At 38.5% G+C, this 20882-nt stretch overlaps 1 protein-coding gene across 1 annotated transcript in view; it reads left to right on the top strand.

Moving 5' to 3' along the window:
- Positions 1-20286, top strand: part of LOC135473374 (uncharacterized) — a 59861-nt gene extending 39575 nt beyond the window's left edge. Inside the window, exons 4-5 of the mRNA XM_064753224.1 lie at positions 393-493; positions 19884-20286. Of these exons, the coding sequence (XP_064609294.1) occupies positions 393-493; positions 19884-20286 (504 nt within the window). The remainder of the gene's footprint in view (positions 1-392; positions 494-19883) is intronic.
- The last annotated feature ends 596 nt before the right edge of the window (positions 20287-20882 follow it).

The raw sequence follows: 20882 nt of genomic DNA, 5'->3' as shown, positions 1-20882 counted from the left end.
AACACAAGATGTGTTGGATGTTATACACAATATTCACACAAGTTTTTTTTTTGTACTGCATGAATTACCTGATTTTTGTTCAACACAAGTTTGTATCATTATTTTGTAACACAAATATGAGTATGTCACACATGTTTCTCTTTGGGTAACATATTTATGTGTTGAATGAAAACAACACAATTTGTTACGTTTGATATCAGCACAAGTGTTTTTTTTGTGTACAGCAGCTGGCTTACACCAGGAGATTTTTGAGATAACTTGCGAGGGGAAGTAGGTTTCACGGTTTCCTCTACATAAAGCTGACCATGGTCATATAAGTAATATATTCTGTAGCACTTTGTAAAAACAACAACCTGAATAAAATTAAGGGTCTTCTTATTCTTTCTCCACAGCTGTTATTAGCGGCTGCGCCCTGTCTCATCCGGGGCCTAATGGGAGGAAAACCAACTAATATCAGGAATAAAATTCTTCAAGCTATACTCTTAGACCAGAGGTAAGTGACACGTTTCAGAGGTGGAAACTCACTGAAATTATTTACGAAAAAGCCTATATATGTTCGATATTAGGACTATCTGTCTACCAGAATTCTTCCAACAGGAATTTATGTGTTTAAAACGTTTAAATAAATGCAATCGAAGGCCTGTAATGACAAGCTAGAAGGGCTGTTATTTGAAATTCGATGTCACATGTTAGCTATACTTTGACTTATATGATTCAGTTTCAGGCATTGATTTTACAATCAGATGAAATTGTTTAAAGATGGCATTCAACACAGTTAAGCTGAAAATGTTTAGTGAGTGGAGACTGTACAAACCCAATTGTTTTCTGAAACATCAGCCAGTTTTAACGCGCTTAAAAAGCACACTCGTTTCCAAATATCAGTGAATTCCTTTATTAATTTGGTAGTTGCTGCTCTGAATGATAAAAATCCATTTATTGATTTTTTCTACCAATCTGAAAGAAAAAAAGATAATATTGTCTTATTTTATACAACTGAAAATATAAACAGTTACACTGCTTTTTTGTTTTGTTTTGTCAGTTGAAAGCTTTTAGGTGAATTATACCTGTTTATCATGAAAAGACACAACCAATCAGTATCACTTTATCAAACTCAGAACTTCATCTTCTTTAACTACATTTCAATCTTGTCCCGCTACAAATTTTCTTCGATCCTGTTTGTCAGAGGAAAAAAATTTTTCATTTCCAACTCTGGTACATTATATCCTTGAGCCATGTCTAAATTTGTAAATGTCGTGTTGGTAGTATCTTGTCTTGAACAGTAAAATTCCATATCATATATATATTGTATTGGAGCAGCGTGTCTTCATCAGCAACGTGCAATGCCTTGAATATATTCTATCTGTACCGACGTGTCTTTAACATTAAAGCGTAATGTCATGTGATCAAAAGCAGAATTTCAACAGTAAAGTATAGTGTTATGTATACGCTCTATCTGTGGCAACGAGTCGTCAAGATTTCTGCACAATCTATATATATTCCATCTTCATAGCAGCATGTCTTCAACTGCAATGTACATATAGTGTCATGCGTGTAGTTTAACAGTATCAGTATGCCCTTAGCGAAAGAAGTGTGAAGTCGTGTACAGCCCGTGTGTTTTCTGTCGTCATAAGCGTCATCATAATTAACATGATATAGCATGGTGCACAAGGGGTATGGCAGAGATTCTCATTTGTGTCAACTTCATCAGAGAACCTCTTGACTTCCAGCTTAAATAATATGATTGCTTTTCAAACAGGATGTAATTACTTTTAGAAACTCAAAGTCACAAAATCACAGCATGAATTAGGTCTGGCTCACTTTGTCGAACCTCTAAAACATCACTGATCAAAATGGTGATAAACGTCGCTTGCAGGTAAGTCTAGACATTATGTTTATTTAAGAGGCTAAACCGGAGATATATGGCAAAACATCAAATATTCGTTAATCAAAACAAATTTTCTGCATTTGCTAGCTCAAACTATTTACTTTCAGTAAATATCAAACCGCTACTATATATAGTGGTAAAAAAAGGAGGGATAGTTTCACTTTTGCTATAGTGCATTATCCTTACTTTGACAACAGTGTAACACTGGATCCTGCTTATGGTTTGTACATATCCCGTCTTGGAGCATTTGTTAGATCATGTGTCTTATGTTAAGGTTATTTCAGAAGATACCTTTACTCAGAGTTTCTTTAGTTTTACAGTGAGTATAATTCTCCTTAAATTAAATTGGACAGAACGTCCAGAAACCCCGGCACTTCTTAACTGTGTACAATTCCGCTTAACCTGGAGCTAAGGGATATATATTCATTGTTTTGAATTAAATCACCCTATTTTCCATATATGAACAGTTGCAATCAAAACGCAACTAAGGCCTATACATGTTTGATTACCGACTATTTATATGCTGGCATGCTGCACAGTTTGAACACTGATTTCACTCATTCGCCCAGAACTTTTCTTACGTCTTTAAAACATAACTGGAAACTGTTGACTGCTTCTCTTGGCATGATTCCGTCCTAATTTCGCACTTTATGTATTTTCGTAGTTCTTTGGTAGTTTGTGTTTAGCGGCGTTTTTGGAATTGGCCTTGCCACTGTTGATTTGGAAGAAATATTACAGAAAATATTACAAGTATTACAGAAAATGTAACACACTGATAAAACTAGTACCTTAATAGACTGTTGCATGGTTCGAGGCTCTACTGTTGTAAAACTCCCTTTACCGTAACATGTAAAGCTTAATATGAGCTTTAACACTTACCCGTTTTATCACCAACTGTGTAATAGTTTTGAACAGTGAGCTAAATAGTCACACAATCGAGCGCATCAAGTTTTATACATAGAACAGCAATGTGGTAGACAGCATGCTAGAGCTAATCATTTCGTAAATTTGGGTCTCAGTTGGGGATATTGTAATGTAACAAAGAGAAAAAGGCGTCAGCTTACACTGATGTTCTGTTCTTTGCTAATTGAGAGTGCTGACAAGCTTAAAAAGGTCTTGGGGCATTTCCTTGATATTAAACCAAAAATCTACTTTTGCTTATTATATACCCTTGTGGTCTTCCTGTTTCACCGATGTGGTCTTCCTATTTCACCGATGTGGTCACAGTTTGACCTTTGCCAATGAAATACCTTTCCTTGGCTGTTCCCTTTGTCCATAAACAGCCGTTCGCCTTAGTGTTTTCGAGCATTTGGCACTTTAAAATTTGAGCGTCACTTGGAGATAAAACCCCTAGTTTCAAACAAAGAAATATGTAATAAAGAATTATGGGAAATTAACATGCAGAATAAACCTTTAATTTACTACGTTGTCATTTCCATTAGTTTTAGATGGTGAAAAGGTAGAATTTAATACTAAAGTCCTGACACACTCACTGATAATGTTTGTGCATATCTGCTATGGTATTGTTTTTCATTGCTCGGGCTGAAATATTACCACTTTAAAAAAAATCGAAACACTGCTGGGAAATCTATGTTGTAAAGTGATGCAAAATTGTCTTGCACATGCATTTCTGGGAGATAGTTTAAATTCAGTCAAATTTAAAATGTAAATTTACCCCATTCAAAATGACGAGATTTGGTGGAATGTTGCTTTTTCATTCACTTGTCTTCCGATATGTTTTGCCCTCAGCAAGTCAAAACAGAAGTAAAATGTACAAAAATTTGGGAATACAATGTACAAGCTACTTTCTAGTTTCATTAATTTCATACAATTACATTTCGCATATGTTACTGTAAACCAACACTTTCTACATGTCCTAACAACAGTGCCCGTAACGTTAAACTGGCATTTTTTTCAAGGGCCATGCGATTAACAGTAAAATAGCCAAAAAGATAAACCCATAATACTGACTTTATGACAAGCCCGTGCCACCATGGTGAAGGAACGATCGACCGTCTGATAATACGGATGGATCAAATATGTTCCTGCCTGAGAGTACATCTCTAAATTATATTTTATACATTTCCTACCTATTAATAGGATTTCTCCAAGCGCTTTAAATTTATAAAGGAAAAAAAAGACGATGGACGAAACCAATTTCAGATTGTCTAAAAAAAACATTTGAAGATTCTCCTTTAATGGTTGTTGGTAATAGAGATCCTTTAGAAGGTTTGCCCCAAGTTCTCTCCCACGCCACATGCTCAACACAGTTAGTTCCGACCATCTGCTATAGGAATATCCCTTTGTCTTTTGACGCCTAAAGGCCAGTTTTATGGCCGATCTCATCAGAGAGAAAATTGTCCTAAATTGTAACAAAATCAAGTTGAGACGATCACTTTTTTGTGGAAACGCAATACTGTATCCTTTTCTCTGTAAATCTGAGAAACGGCATTTCCGTCGTCTTAATTTGCTGTCATTTGACGCAGTAAATGAGCGCTCTGGTTGAAGTACCAAGTCAGTCTGTTGTGCTCTTCTCCTGTATGCGACCACTGCTGAGTCTGCCTCCGCTCAGATGTACTTAAAGACGTCACAGTGGAACGTTTGAACTGAGACACGTGTGGACATAGAGGGGTACAGATACCGGATCCGTCATCATCGCAGTTCTGTTGGATCTTTCCCAGTACGGAACATTTCCCAACTAATCATGTTTTAATCCGGACCAAGGCTGAATTATTACTATTATATCGTTAGGACGCTCTCACCATCGCTACTTTGGTGTGCTCTCATTGCTTCCTGTGCATGCCTTCATTACTCCCTTGGTATTCTCTCCCCAGGCCTTACAGCCTCCTTGGTATACTCACATCGCCTCCTTGGTCATAACTCTCATCGTTTCCTTGACACGTTCAAATCGCCCCATTGGTATGCCCTCACCGCCTCCTTGGCCCTTGGTATCCTCTCGTGGCCTTTTAGTTTGCTCACATCACCCTTTTCACATACTCTTATAGCTTCCTTGGTAAACTCTCATGGCCTCGTTCATATGCGCTCGTCACCTCACTGCTACACTCTGGTTTCCCATCCTTGCATGATGCCACATGGACTGAGAATGATAAAAGAAAATCAGATTTCGTATTATTAGGCCCCAAGCTGAAAGCTAATATCGGGAGTTTCTGTTGTGCCAGAGGGTGCTTTTTGTCGATTTTCTAGAAAACTGCAAATCGCAGCTCTTTGAAATTTGGAAGCGGATATTATCTTTAATTGTTTTGAAGTTTGTTCTCCTAGGTCACTTAGTTTGCAGCTATATCGGATTTCGAGCACAACTTTCAAACATCTTACCCAAAACCATTGTACGGGTTCTTGTAAAATTTGATATGCATGTAGGGCAATACTATTTACATACATTTTAAAAAAATGAGAAGCTTGCCATTGGTCGAACATAAGACGTCATAAAAAGTTCGGTGTATTCCGATGTATTTCAGGTCGGTGATTCCAAATCAGTGATTTTAATTTTTGCTAGGTTTGTAACTTTTAAAAATATGGTCTAAAAATATTTTAAGAGTAAGGTAATTTCAATGCCCTGTAATCTGATTTACGATTAAAAGTTTTTTTGCTAGAAATGTTTAAATTAATGACGTACTTATTTTTCAGAAGAGCAATGTAAGCCCATTCATTTAGACTTGTTAACTGCGTAGTTAACTGTCCATGATTTGGCAAAGCGGATTATGTATCTTAATATACAAGTTTCTGCTCTGCAAAGAAGCAGAAGATGAAACCCATTCGTGAAGGCTACTTGGAAGCCCTGAAACTGCAACCAGGTTTAGAATTCCTACGTTATAACCAGTTCGAGCAAAATACATTGTACATAATGTTTGCTTTAATATATCCGTGCTGAGAAAGCTGTGTTGTGTAGAGTAACACGTCATTGGTTGCTGTATAGCAAGTCAGGCTAAATTACTTCACTATCTTTAGTAAGAAGTGTTTTCAGGTTAATAACTTACAAACAGAGAACTCCTGTGGTATTGTATGGCCAAAAAAAATGAGTGTGATGGGATACGGTGATATATCAGGTCACATACACATGACACATACAACTATGCCAAATACAGTGATACTCATTGTATAACATGAGCATCAAAATACATTAAGATATCATAATTATATCATATTTTATATCCTGAACAAAGTGCAGTGGTTGTATGTATCATAGGAAAACTGTGCAAAATTCGTTCAAATGCTATAGCCCATGATACATTCTGCTGAATTATGGGTACATTTTGCACACTTAGCCTTTGATGCAGGCTATAATGTATAGGATATCTGTTCAAAGTTTACATACAAATTAAATCGCATATTATATCCTTTATCATAGAATATCTTTAAGAAATTAATTATTTATTTGATTTGTGTTTTACCCCGTTCTTTAGAATCGTTCACTTATACGACGGCTGCGGGAGTTCTGGATCAAATGGATTTTGAATGATCAACGCCATTTTGTCTGAAAGCTTTTTGTTCCACAGGGCGAAATGATCTTCGTTGAGCTATGCTTGTAACTTTTTTGGTATTCATGGTGCTTTCAGGGTGCATAAAAATGCAGTTGTCGGGTTATGGATGGGAAAAACTGTAATCAGGTACACTAAGAAACGGTCGATTGTGCATGGTGCATGTTACAGGCTTGACACTTGACTTTAGGACTGACTTCTATAAACTGTTTTGCAGAAGTTAAGGAAATTTCACACCGCTATGTGTTGGAGATTTACGTTTTTGGTGAATGTTTGCTGCAAAACTTCGCATTGGTAAGCTGACGGAGAAGGGTGCTACATAATTTAATCCCGTCATCTGTTGTTCGTAAATGCATGTATGTAATATCAATAATAAACCAACACAAATATTCAATAACAATTCACAGTCAGATTCATCAAACTTGTGGAAAGAATACAGGGATTGACTGTCTTAATGTATAGCCTAATATAACACTTCAGTGGGCATGTTACATGTTCACAACGTAACAAAGTAAATATGTCCAGTGACAGCTTTGTCGGGCCGTGATCCTTTCTTCATTGCATTTATCAGCTTGACAACCAGTTGACGGTTTGTCAGACTTTGAGTTATTTTCATTACAAATAACACTCCCTATGTATTGTAATTCACTGTAAGCGTCTTGGTATCATGCCTTACTCTACATTTTACAGGGGAAAAAACTATAGTAGAACTATACAATATATTTTTACACATTGTGAAATTCTTATGGCGTAACTGTATGAATCAAAACATATGCATCCTTGTATGTTGCCGAGACGAACAAAAGTTTAGGGCTGTAATAATCTAGGCCAAATCTGTATGAATAAGGACACAGAATAGAGTATTAAGGCGTTGTATATGGAGTCGTCCCTGAAAAGACTTTTCCCATCCCCCTGCCTACAGCGGATGTCCCTTTTGATTGGTCAAAGTGTAAACCAGTTGTTGGCGGATGTTGGTGTGTAGCCCACTTCTGGCACCCCAATGTCTGGATAGCTATTTACCACAAGTTCCGTGGCAAGTCCGCTGAATCTGGTGTCGCAACCAAGACTGTATCCCTGACTGCTACGGAAATGTCAGGGCGAGAGACGAGGCCCAGTGGCGACAGGGGCATCGGTCCGGTTGAATTATAGATAAGCAAATGCTCATATTGAGCGACTTGCCCTGGCCAGAGATGTCAAAGAGATTAGTTAAATGAGAACATTATCTGTACGACTTAAGGTCATCTATCGAATAATTGGCTGTAATTTACGATGTACATTGGCGGATTGGAGTTCGTTGCTTGTTATAGTTGTCCACCCACGTAGTTCATGGAAGGCCTACCGCCATTGGAGAAGGTACTAAATGTCAAATATCGATGTCTACCTGCAAATTAGCTGACATAAATATTAGCTCACATCAGGAGCTGTTTGAAATCGGACAAGTGTACTTCTGAGAAGTAATATCCCTATCCGGGATTTTGCTTAAATTAAAGGTGGGATTTTCAAACATTGGCCTTATTTATTTTCTTGGTGAAATGCGTCTTAAATTGTGAATTTATCTGCTACGTTTATGCCTCGGTCAAAAGCACTAAATCTGACACTTAACTGTCATCTTGCCTGTTCTGTTTTATATATAACACAGTGGTCGATATCAGGCTTCATAGAAACAAGCAGTATACTTGAAAACACACTAACAGCGAACTCCACCATGAGCTTTCGTGCAAAATGTACACATATAAAGAAATTGTCATAACAATGTGTGATTCGCGATGATGTATCAGCTAGAATTAACTAAGGCCGATCTGTCAGCCGATCTCAAAGAACGAGGATGATGCGACAGCCAGACCGTAGACAACAAGAGCTGACACAACATCGCGGAACACGCAATTTTATGGTAATCTATTTATCGTATACCTTTATCTTTGCGTAATACGTGGTCAAAACGAACCGTTTTTCATCAATCAGTAGGCCGACTAGCTACAACTAGAGACCCCACTCCGATAAAACGTAGTTCATCTATAAAAGAGCTATTTTTTTCAGCTGGAATATGATTATGTTCTTAAAATTTCTATTTCATTAGTTTTCAGTTGCAGACTATTTAAAATAAATCAGTATAGCGAACATTCACGAGCTTAGAATATTACAAGGCCGCGACTTCACGAAATGCGGTCAAATCCCTTTGCCACGAGAGTCCCCCTTACGCTCTGTTGTCAGGTGAGAGAGACGTGGATTATGCTGGCTAAGTTTCAACGTGCAGTACGGTCTAAAATCAAGTCTTGTTTGAAAGGAAAGGCTACAGTACATCATGGTGACTGAATTGAAAGTTTGGGTCTACAACAGTGATGTAAAGTCAGCATTTATTGAAAATATCATCCTTATGCGGCCGTGTAAGAACTGATCGTGCGTTGCTGTAGCTTGGGTGGAAATTTTCAAGACGAGCAGTTAACATTGATCATGGCACAGCGGTAGAATTGAGAATGAAACTACTGACGACTGTCGTGAGTCTGTGAGCGACGAATATATTTGCCATTTTTCCTGTTCCCATTCATCAGATGGGAAAGCAAAAGACACCGCTTTCATGGAAACGGCAAATTTCGGATTCATTTGACCAATTTGATCGAACCAATTTCATCAGATCACTGACCGTACAGGCTTGATCAACATTTATCTGTCCAACCTTGTGTATAGGTTGTTTAGGGAACAAAGTAAAGGATTTTCACCAAGAAGGTCAGCAATATTTTAAATGAGCTTTAATAAATACTACAGCTTCGCAGTGTTAACCATGCTTGATGCGTAGAACGGGTTAGATTGGTAGTTTGGGCAGTTTCGGTCTTGAAAGTTACATAATTTCCTCCAGCCTGTACGGAACATTTTTGTCGTTTCTTTGAGCGCTAAGAAGAAGACCATTAAATGTGTCCTTTACAATTAAATTCTTTACAATTTAATGGGGTTGCTATTGTTGCGTCACACCGAATTCCGGTCTTAGTTCAGGGCTTTCCCCTGGGCACTTTGAATATAAATATTGAAGTTTCTGCTGTGAGAGTATGTATATACGAACCATCCTATACCAGAAAATATAGAATGTCTCTGTATCAGTTGGGTAACGGCCAAAGGTATATGATAAAATGTAGAGTTAGGTAATATAAAATAGTGTACCTTTAATTAGCAACACTGGATATGTCGTTCAACCACCAATTCCGGCCTGACATTATACGGGAAGATCACTCTCCTGTGTAAATTGTACAAAACGTTTGTCTACGTTTCTTGAGGTGGCGTGATTGTTTAAACAACAACTATATGTATTTATAAAATTAACAGGTTTGCATGAACCACTGTACGCTATCGCTTTCCCGTGCAATGTGATAATTGCTTTAGGAAACATGACTGGCATTCTGCCAGGCACGACTGGACAATTGACAATTTCAGACCGAAGTTCGGTTAGAAACCTCGCAATATATACCTTTAAAAAGTATTTAAAATCTCTTGCGAAACCACTGGAAGTAACAGATAACTGCACATTAACTGCGACAACCAAAGAATATTTTAACTAAATTTTTCTTCTTGTTTAGGCCTCCCTTCAAACTGCAGTGCTTTGTTCCATGTATAACCGTTAACTCCATTTTATCATATACCTGTGGCCGTTACCCAACTAATAGAGAGGCATCCTATATTTCCTGGTATAAAATGGTTCGTATATACATCCTCTCACAGCCGGAACTACTTTCAGTTTTTACATTCAAAGTGCCCTTTACCGCGGAAAGCCCTGAGCTGATATCGGTATTCGGTGTGACGCAACAGTGGCAACCCCATTAAAGTGTAAAGAAAACACATTTAATGGTCTTCTTTTATAATGAGTACAGGGACTTATAATGATATGATGTTCGGAACCTGTAATGTTATTCCGAAACAGGTTTATCGCATCCCAAGCATCACCAATCAATCAATCAATCACAGTCAACGATTTACTAACTTCAAAACATGAGTTTGTTATTTTATTGAAATATTGTGTACGTCATACCAGTACTTGAGAAGGACTTTTCCTCTATTCAGTCATATACAAAAGGCCGTGTGTTATTAAGACGAAGATGCCCCTTCAAATTGCCATTAGAAACGGTAGTTGCAAACAAACAGATCGTGTATGATTTATTAACTAATTAAACACATAAATATAAATTGATGCGCTCTAAGGACTCTTATTATTTCAATTAATGACGCAACCCAAAGCCATATAAAGAAACGGCGAATCCGGTTCGCTTGCTTCCCGAATAACCCATCTAAAGGTCCCCAGTCGTCTGACGTTTTATGCGCTCCATGGTCGAGGTAGCCCTGGATGGATGCGTGGGAGGCAGGATATGTCTCATGATGCACTTCACTCTTTGACTATAGAAATTAGCGACGGTAAACGGAGGAGGATATCTGAGAACAGCCCCAGTTGTGACGTATCGAGTGATTAGCTGGGTCCCTAGTGCCAACACGAACTTGTCTGATTGGATGGCAATAAAACTTACCAAGTGTTCTGGCGGTGTCAAGAGGCTCAGCCACTCTTGAACGGCACTCTTGGAATCCGCATTGATAGAATCACCGTAACGTGTGCGCATCACATTGTGTAATGCACCTTTAATATTATCACAGGGACCAAAGCAACCGGTGAGCAGTAATCTTGTTTCACAAGACACAAGCAGTGACCAGGCCTACTAAATTGCTTAGTCGGCTCAATTTTTAGACCTACTAAACGACAGGATACACGTTTGTCAAAGAATCCCAAAGAATTTTTTGACTTTGTGAAATGGAACGTGAATTGCACACTAATAGAATTGTTTCGTTTTTAAACACATTTCTGTTACAGTTTAAACGTGTTTACTGTAATAAGCATGTGACATGTTAATATGGAAACATGTGACATTTACTGTGCAAGCATGTCACATGTTTACTGTAGTAAACATTTTACATGTTTTTCGGCTTTTACACATAACACTTGATATCATGTTTACTGGGCTATATGTTTATGAACAATATCCACCACAATATTATGTAAACCTCTGACATGTTTACTATAATAAACACATGTCCTTAGTTAATAGGCAAAGTAAAAGACCAGGACGTTTTTCCATACTATCGATCAATTTCTTTGTTTCTCCCTAGCGAACAAAGCATGAATGAACAAAAACCTTAGACGTTTTGTTTTTAATTACACAAGTTATTTTTGTTCAGAGTAGTAGTCCCTCACCCTGATGACAGTGAAGCTGTGTTAAACCTTAGAATTGTCTTCGGGTTATTAATATTACCTCTCGGCGCCATATGCGGAAGGTGTCGCTTTTATTTAAAGCAAAATATTTGCGTGAAGCGTTGTAACGTTTTATTGCTTTTGTAGCGATATGTGTAGTAGCACTCTTGTTGTTACTATTAATAGACTTTATAGTATGGTGCCAGTTTATAGTCTCGGTATGGTGCCAGTTTCTTCAAACTAGTAGAAACATATTACTCATGCTTATATCTACCCCTTTTTTAAAACCATCAAAGCATTTTTTTTTAATATAACTCCAGTTTCCAATATCTACATATTTCTATTCATTCTTACCCTACAATAATGGCCCACAACACCTCGTCTGCGTTTGTTGAAACTTCCAGCTATTTTATTTTACTTAATGACGCAGAAATAGATTCCAACTGATGAGAATATATTTGTTCCTATTAATCTATAATCTGCCATCATTATCATATCTGGAAATACATAATAGCAGATCAATTATTCCCAAAGCCCACAGGCGTCAGATTTGCTGTAATAAGTACTAAGTCAATTATTATTTTTATTTCAATAATATGCATAAAATATAATAGTTGACCACGAATAACAAATCTTTAATGTTTACAACTCTTTCATCTGTATTCATTATTTAATCTTTTCTAAACACTTAATGATTTTCGTCTCCAGTTAGACATTCCTGTAACTGGTTCAGTCTCAATATCTCCCTCATGATAATGGTACACTATGACAATACTTCTGTTTTCTGAACTAGTTTGCCGGAAAACACAAACCTCGCTTTGTCTCAAAACTAAACAAATTACCCTATTTCCGCTTTAAAAAGAAGTATGCCTTTGAGTAGAATTAAACCCAGAAAAACATAAAACAACTCATCTAGTTACTCTCCAAATTTAAGTCCTTTCTATTAACAGCATTTTCATTTCTTGATATTTTACCAGCGTTTACCTTGTGTTAGCACATACGAGTCTAAATCGGAACAGATCGAGATAAATAAGGATTTTTTCTGGCACGACACAAACTTTTACTTACTCCACTAAAAGTTTCACCAACTTTTTGTGAGACACTTTTATTATCAATCAAAACTTAATCAATAAATCTACGCCCTTTCATCGCTGTAACCAATCGTCTTCTTGAGAATTAACATTTTGTTAACTTATTTGACTGATGTTTTAGCGTTAACTCAAAATTGTATTTCACTACAATGTGTTGTTAGACATCTGATAGCTAGCCGGAGTATCGACCATGCGTGAGGTTATTGATCAATACCTGGGAAATTTATAAGAATAAACGTGCATTTGACGGTCAGTAATATAGACATGTAACATGTAACATGTAACACAGGGGAAAATATCCCCTGTAGATCCCATTCGCCGTAGTCTCACTGTGTTTCCCGCGTGTTTGGTGTGTCACTCATGCTGGTCCCAGTCGTCGACCTGCTGGGCACTGTTTGGGCACTAATTCAGCACAATTGTCCTCGGGATTTGAAAAACCAAGAAATGATAAATAGTGGCGATTGGTGTGTTGTGTGAGTCCGGAAACGTCCGAAGAGCAAGAACGTTGAGACTTTGTCCGCAGAGAAACAGGTTGATTTTGCCTTTCAACTTTGGGGCCAACGAGATATCTCTGTCCCGAATGAGACGATCACACATCGATACGTGATCCTACAAACTTAAAGATTTGTCTAGCGTGGGTGTTAATTGAGTTTTAAGGCTTGATCGAACGTTGTCGATAGGAGGTTTACATATCCTTGATTCCCACGTCTGTGACAACCTGTCTCTCCGATAAAAGCGCCGACTTGATATATTGTTTTCTGTAGACTCTCTTTACTCACGGGGACAGGCTTTTGACTTAGCGTCATGAATATTTTACGATGTAGATTAGCATATTCTTTTATTTTAAGGTATTTAGACGGAAAAACCCGCCAGTTGTGTTATACATCGTTATCAATGTTATTGTCGAGAGCCTGTTTTTTATGCAAAGGAGACATTATATATGCACTATTTGACACGACAAATAGCAAGATTTATTTGTCAATTGCCCTTTAAACTGCAAAAGACTTGGTGGTTTATGAGACAACTGGTTTCTGTGCGAATGTTACACGCACCCATGCAACCCTCGCGGTTAGAGTAGCTATAGTCACACACCCACGCCACATTTTCTTCCACAGTGACTACGTTCGTATCTGTTCACTAGTCTTCACCGAAATATCATTCGACTGAAGCTGCCAGCACTAGTACACCAGGTTTTTTTTTGTCTCGATGCGATAACACTCCATCATAAAAAAGCTCCATACATGTTTCTCCATTTTTTAGATCAACTGATGTTTTTCAGCTAAGCGTTTTTTAGGTTCTTGAGAATGACACTTTCGTCAATTTACTATAAAGAAACATTCAGATCGACGATTAAATGCTAAATCACTTCTTTATTAATGTGTATTAATTTTCACGATCGACTGGATTATTTGAACGTACATTTAATGGAACGACAGTAAGTGGGAAGGTCTTCCAGCAACCTGCGGATGGTCGTGGGTTTCCCCCTGGCTGTGCCCGGTTTCCACCCACCATAATGCTGGCCGCCGTCGTATAAGTGAAATATTCTTGAGTACGGCGTAAAACACCAATCAGATAAATAAATAACTAAATAATGGAACGGCAGGCCTTATCTTACGCATGCCAAAACGTTAAGGATGCTCAAGATTGACCACCATCCTCAACTGACACCATGATTCAAACGACACCTAAAAGACTGTCCAATGAGTAAGCTTTGCCATAAAGTCAGTCTTATTGCTAACCTGACCTATAGCTTACATTTTTATATCGTCAAATAAATGTCTTGGGAAATTGAGTAGTTTTGATATTTCTTGACAGTTGATGACAGAATAACTAAGGTATAACTGAAGTGTAGATTACATCATTAAATACCAATTAATACATTAATGCACTGGCGTGTTGAATGACTGCTAAAACATTTTTGCTGAATTTTTGTCAGACTTATTTGGAATGAAGTCTCTCACTATCTGTTTAATCACCGGTCATCAGATAACAAAATATTGATTTACTTACTTAACATCAGCCTTTAAAAGAAACTTTAATGACGTTACACACAGGATTGCTAACCAGAAAGCCAGCCTTGTTGATGGATAAGCTTAGTATTGATCGCATGTTTCCAATTTACAAAATAAGAGAAAACCATTCCGGCATTGCTAAATATTCGTTATTCTATTGCAATTACAAAAATAGTGATATCTAAGGGATATAAGGCATGACAATCGACAGCACTCGAACTGGGGAATAGATTAAAGTCAGGAAATCCCAGCCTCATATGACGAGTCGTAAATAGCTCGTTGAAAAAATCAAACTGATTCAGAATGAAGGGGACGGATTGAAATAAGGATAACCGAAACAGTTGCCCGTGCCCTATATTTGCGGTAATGATTAGTTTACACCCACGCAATATCCCGTGGAACCACGCGATATCTTCATAACCATCCAGTGTGACGGGTTTTTCAAAAGATTGCTCCTGGCACATGTTCCGTTTGGTAGTTTTTCATAGAGTTGTTTCTTCCATCGTCACATTTACCATGGCTCATTTAGCTGTGAAGCACATCCAGAGGACTTGGCGAATTCATAATGCGGTCTGTATAGTCGTGATATTTCACGGCTTTGAGACTTTCTGCATTTTGATTGAACGTAGGTTCAAGTGCGCAGCTGTATGAGTGTTTTTAAGTATAATTACAGGGTTTTGCCCGGCCATGAAACTCTATTTAGATTATGGCAACCCTGTGTCGGGATGATATGACTATACACATTGTTTACCTTGCCACTAAGTCTTCCTGATATATCAAAGCTCACAAAACTCTTGCTGAACTAGTGTTTGTTTTATTCAAATGATTCAACAGGTTAACCTTTGAGCTTCTTGAGCGTTATTTTAATATTATGTATCGTATTCACTGTTCATAAAAAACATGACACTTCAAAGCCGTCATACTAAGCACTAACCGTGGTAAACGGTGGCCGAACATGGCAGACGGCTGCCGTCTTTGGCAAACAGCGGCCGATAAATTACCGACCATGGATGTTATGCTACTTTGTAAGCATGTGTTTAAATCTTTTTCGTGTTAATATTGAGGGGGGTTAACTGAGGAACAATACCATATTCCTTTATACATAAATATATCTTGAGTCAGTTTGTTGTATGAGTACATGTTATGAAAACTGTCCAGAGTATACTTACGTTTAACTTTACGAACTGTACATGGGCCTATATTACATAAGAATTTTACGAAAGAGAGGTTTTGGCTCTAAACACCATTAAATAAATAAATAAATCAATCAATCAGTCAATCCTGCGGTCTGTTATTTAAGTATTGTTTTATTTTTGTTTTGTTTTGTCTGCCTTTGTTTTTGAATTTTTGGTGGCCCTCACAATCGTATTTGTACGGTGTCTTCGGCATGATACTTCAGTGTACCTCAGTACCTTGGCGGCTTGGTCTCGCACTGCCACAAGAAAACACAGTATATGTACACACACCTAATGACCTGTCGTCGGCTTTTAGGTACTGGCGGTAGGCCATGGCCTGTCGCGCTGGAGGTTTAGTACGACTTCTCGGAATCCCTGATTGCAGGGATAAAGTATATACGTTTTGTGTAGTAGTTCAAGTAGTTTCATGTAGTGTGAAGGCACAGAACTAAGGCACAGATAGACGGCGTTAAAGTTCACTGACGGGTGTGGAAGAGTTTATCACCGTCGTTCAAATCTTTGGTTAAGCCTGAAGACCTACCTTAGCGTTAAGACTTGTATGTCCTAAAAACAAGGCTAAATGAAAAAGATCGATATAGTTGTAATTCCTTTCTTGAATTGTAATAAAATGCACTGTATTAAAGCCGCTGTTGTTATTTTTGGGATGATAATACGGGAACAAAAGTTTTCTTTCGTTTCCAATTTTGCCTCGCTAGGACACTAGGTGTCACTCATCACTGACACGTCTGACGTCATTCCAACATAACTGCCTTTAACTCGACGTCATGCCTGCCTGATTCATCGTCATATAAGGAATATTATCACGTCACATGAGAAAAATTTTACGGAAACTGCCGAAGATTTTGTTTTTGAGGACTCTTCACTTATAGGGTTTAAATTTTGTTATCCATCGTAAATTCTTTGAACCGTGCTTCTAGCTATATTTCATTTGATGTCTCATATCAGTGTAATATTACCACCTGGCCTCTCTTGGGACTAAGGAAGCACTTTAAGTGTCAAAGGAAGTACGAGGCTAAAAAGGTGTTCCAGCAAGGTCAACCACCTGAAATTAAGGTGCCAGCCATTTAGTCTCTAGTCCAAAAGATGCTCGTACTCAGCCGTACTCGAGAATGTTTCACTTATACGACGGCGGCAAGCATTATGGTGAGAGGAAGCAGGGCAGCGCCATTGGGAAACCCACGACCGTCCACAGGTTGCTGAAAACCTTCCCACATACAGCCGGAGAGGAAGCCAGCTTGAGCTGGACATGAACTTACAGCGACCGCACTGGTGGGAGACGCCTGGGCCATTACCTGGCGTGCTGTCTTCACTTTCGTAGTATTTTTCGTGTTTAAAGTATGTTTGTGTTTTACATTAAAATGGATGCCATGATTCTTTTAAATAATATTAATATGCTGCCGTATAGTTAGTTACCTAAGCACATGAAATAACGTACTAAACATTTATTTTTTTCTTAGTGATAGTATAATGTCACTATAGTAAGCTATATGATAAATGGTACCGTAACGATTGTCCATATGGTGTATCATGGTGTATGCCTATATATTTATTGTATCTTCCATGCCATAGTTATTTTTAAGTACATTCTTAACTTGAATTGGTGTAAATATTATTACGACCATGCCGTTTTAATCTTCCCAGGCAATGTAGAAGCTTTACGTTAAATCTATGTAATACCAGATTCTCAAATTGTTAGAACAGGAATATGCCCAATTTCTCAGCAACATGCCCACATGTTTAAAATTCTTGGGGTCTAGTCGTGCACAACCTTTTATTCATAACCTATTTTTTTACTATACAAGTGCGAGCTAATAACAGAACTTTTAGAATAATCCCAGTGTGACAGCTGCGCTTACAGTTTATCGTTAACATATGACATATGCTTACTTTGGCGTTTTGCACTATTTTTGTCCCATTTGCGGCCACGCTAGATATATATCTGTATATCTGATCATAACAATAGACCTCACATCCTATCAGTTTTCCATAAGCCACAATGTTAACGTTCAGTGCTGTAACTCAGGTCAAACAGGTCAAGGTTAATAAGGATCAGTGCCTGCCTTGCCCTTACTTTGATTTATTTATTTGATTGGTGTTTTACGCCGTACTTAAGAAATTTTACTTTTACGACGACGGCCAGCATTATGGTGGGAGGAAACCGGGCAGAGCCAGGGGGAAACCCGCAGGTTGCTGGCAGACCTTCCCACGTACGGCCGGAGAGGAAGCCAGCATGAGCGGGACTTGAACTCACATCGGCCACATTGGTGAGAGGCTCCTGGGTCATTACGATGCGCTAGAGCGCTAACCGAGCCACGGAGGCCCCACCCAAAATCTGAGAGAGCAGGTGTTAAAATCTTGGCATAAGCTCGAGGGTTGTTAATCTCTTGAAAGTTGCTGTCTTCCTATTCCAACAACTCGGACGGGAACCTAGCAGCGTCTATGGGACGTCACTGGCAGCCTCATCACTACTTGACGCCTTTTACCTTTTCGCTAAGAATTTCAAACTTTCATCAATAGTTGATACAATTTCCAAAATCATACCCATCGTGCATTTGTTCACCAAAAGTCGCCCTCGGGTTAAGAAAATCACACTCCCTTCAAAAAGGTGGTAATATGGCCTTGACTACAACAACATTCTCTACCCGGATATACACCGCCATATTTAAGAAGATTTGGATCACAGATTACGCCACTGGTTCAGATATCAATATGACATGTACATGTACATAAAAATTGGCTGTGGGCGAAAATCTATGAGTCACATATGAAAACCCGATCTTTCTAATTGACTACACGGTATATTGCTGATCTGCTTGCTTTAAACAATTTGTATATGGCTATGAAAGATATTTAGCGCTGGATTTAAAGAGAAACACAGACTCTCCAGATGATACTTCTTATCTGGACCTATATCTGTACAAAGTCCAAAACGGTTTCTTCTCTTGCATACTTTATGACAAGAGGGATGGTTTCAATTTGGACACTGTAAATTGTCCTTACTTGGACAGCAGTATACCGAAGGGTCCTGCACATAGCGTGTACATATATCGTCTTGTAGCATTTATTAGATCCTGCGTGTTGTGTGACGATTTAAATTAACATCACAAGTTATTACTGCAAAAACTAGTGTGTAAAGGTTATTCCATCGAACACCTTCACTCCAAGTTTTTTAAGTTTTACAATGAGTATAATTCTCTTGTAAGTAAATATGGACAGATCATGCAGAATTCACTGGAGCTCTGGTACATGGTACACGATTTGAATACTGATTTCGCTCAGTTGCCTAGAATATACCTTGAGTCTATCCAACATCATTTAAAACTGCTGACTGTTTCTCTTTGCATGATTCCGTCCTATTTTCGTGTTTATATACTTTCTTAGTTCTTTGGTGGTTTGTGTTATACGTCGTTTTGGGGAAATGGCCTTGTGATAATTGACCTGGAACGTCCTTATTGGTTGACGACTGGTACATATGGTGAAGGAAACATCCTTAGAATTGTTTTACCCTCCTCACGAAAAAAGAAAAGAAATTGGGACTCACCGTAGAAATCACGGAGATCACAGACCAATAGTGATGTTTCTTGTTTTGCGGTGGTGTTTGAAAACTGACCAACCGTCAATTAACTTGCACCTTGGCTTAATTATCTCAGGGTCGGACATAAATGGTCAAACGTAGCTATATGTAACCGTACCCACTGTGAGATAAATAAATTGGGGAGTGGGTTAACTGACCAAGGACCAAGGGTTGCCATAGAGCAGGTAACTATTATTGATCATCTCCTAACAACTTCCAAATAATAAACTAGAGATAAATTAAGTCGGAATTGAACATAATTATTTCTCTTGGGTGCTGGAGTAGGTGGTGAAGGGGGGGGGGGGGGTGATGTGGGCGCTGATTTTGTTTAACCTGTTTCTCCTGTTTGCGACAATGCTTTCTTAAATGATCAAATGTGAACGTTTTCTTCTTTTGTTTGAATTCCAGATACCCTCTTCCTGAGGCTACGGTGGACAAAAGAGCCTTTTCTGTGATTCACAAAAAGCCGGGTATTGCTGACGAGTGTTGTCCATCAATCACGGAAAGTGTTTCCTTGAGGGGTGGACTGTCACGTGACCGACGTCTTCTCGAACTTTATCGGGATCATAAGACACAACAACGGTTTTACCAGACGCGCTGCCTGGCCGGCGTCGCCAACAAGCCCTGTCGATTTCTCAACCCCAGTGACGTCATCTCCAGGTGTGTACAGCAGCACACGTACATGTACGCGATAGTGAAGGACTACAAAATAGACGAACCATACCGTCTGGACTACATAAGAGTGAAATCCGGATGTGCATGCGTGGTAAACCCCAGAAGTAAGGGAGTGAACCTAGTAACAGTTCGCTGACGCTCTGGTACGGGAAGCGTTACGGAATAACGGGCTGTCGAATCCAGACCTTCTCCACCATTGAAATCATCTGTTGCTTATTTTGTCGTCCAGTCGAAGGCATGCTTAATGCTAAGCGACACGAAGTTGACGTTGTGAATGTTTAAATAGATAAACGTTATCGATGGCTCTGAACTGTCAAACTTACCAGTAAGTTTTCACCGGATAAATGTCACACACTGAATACATCTCAATGTTATACACGAGACTGACAATTGAAGCGGTGGCCTGAATGTCAACTGTGATGATGGAATACTCTGACGTCATCTTATTAAGGTGTTGCAGTTATAATTTATGACGATCACTTCGCATCGACAAAAACGAAAAATATTTGTAGAATGGTGTGGTACCGTGACCAGTGTATTCGCTATGGATGTCAGACGGTATTCAATACGCCGTCTCCGTGGTAACCCGTCAATGTAAATACTGTGGAGATACCCAATAATACACGTTGGCCAAACAGAAATTTCCTCCGTGGCTTTTTTCGTTAAATCAACCCCTATGTTATCATCAAGTACAGTGACAATGTAATATTCAGACGTTTTCTACAGCAGGAG

Source organism: Liolophura sinensis, chromosome 8, assembly GCF_032854445.1.
Source record: "Liolophura sinensis isolate JHLJ2023 chromosome 8, CUHK_Ljap_v2, whole genome shotgun sequence".
NCBI lineage: Eukaryota > Metazoa > Mollusca > Polyplacophora > Chitonida > Chitonidae > Liolophura > Liolophura sinensis.
Note: the sequence above shows the minus strand (reverse complement) of the source record. Positions and strands in the feature narration are given on the sequence as shown.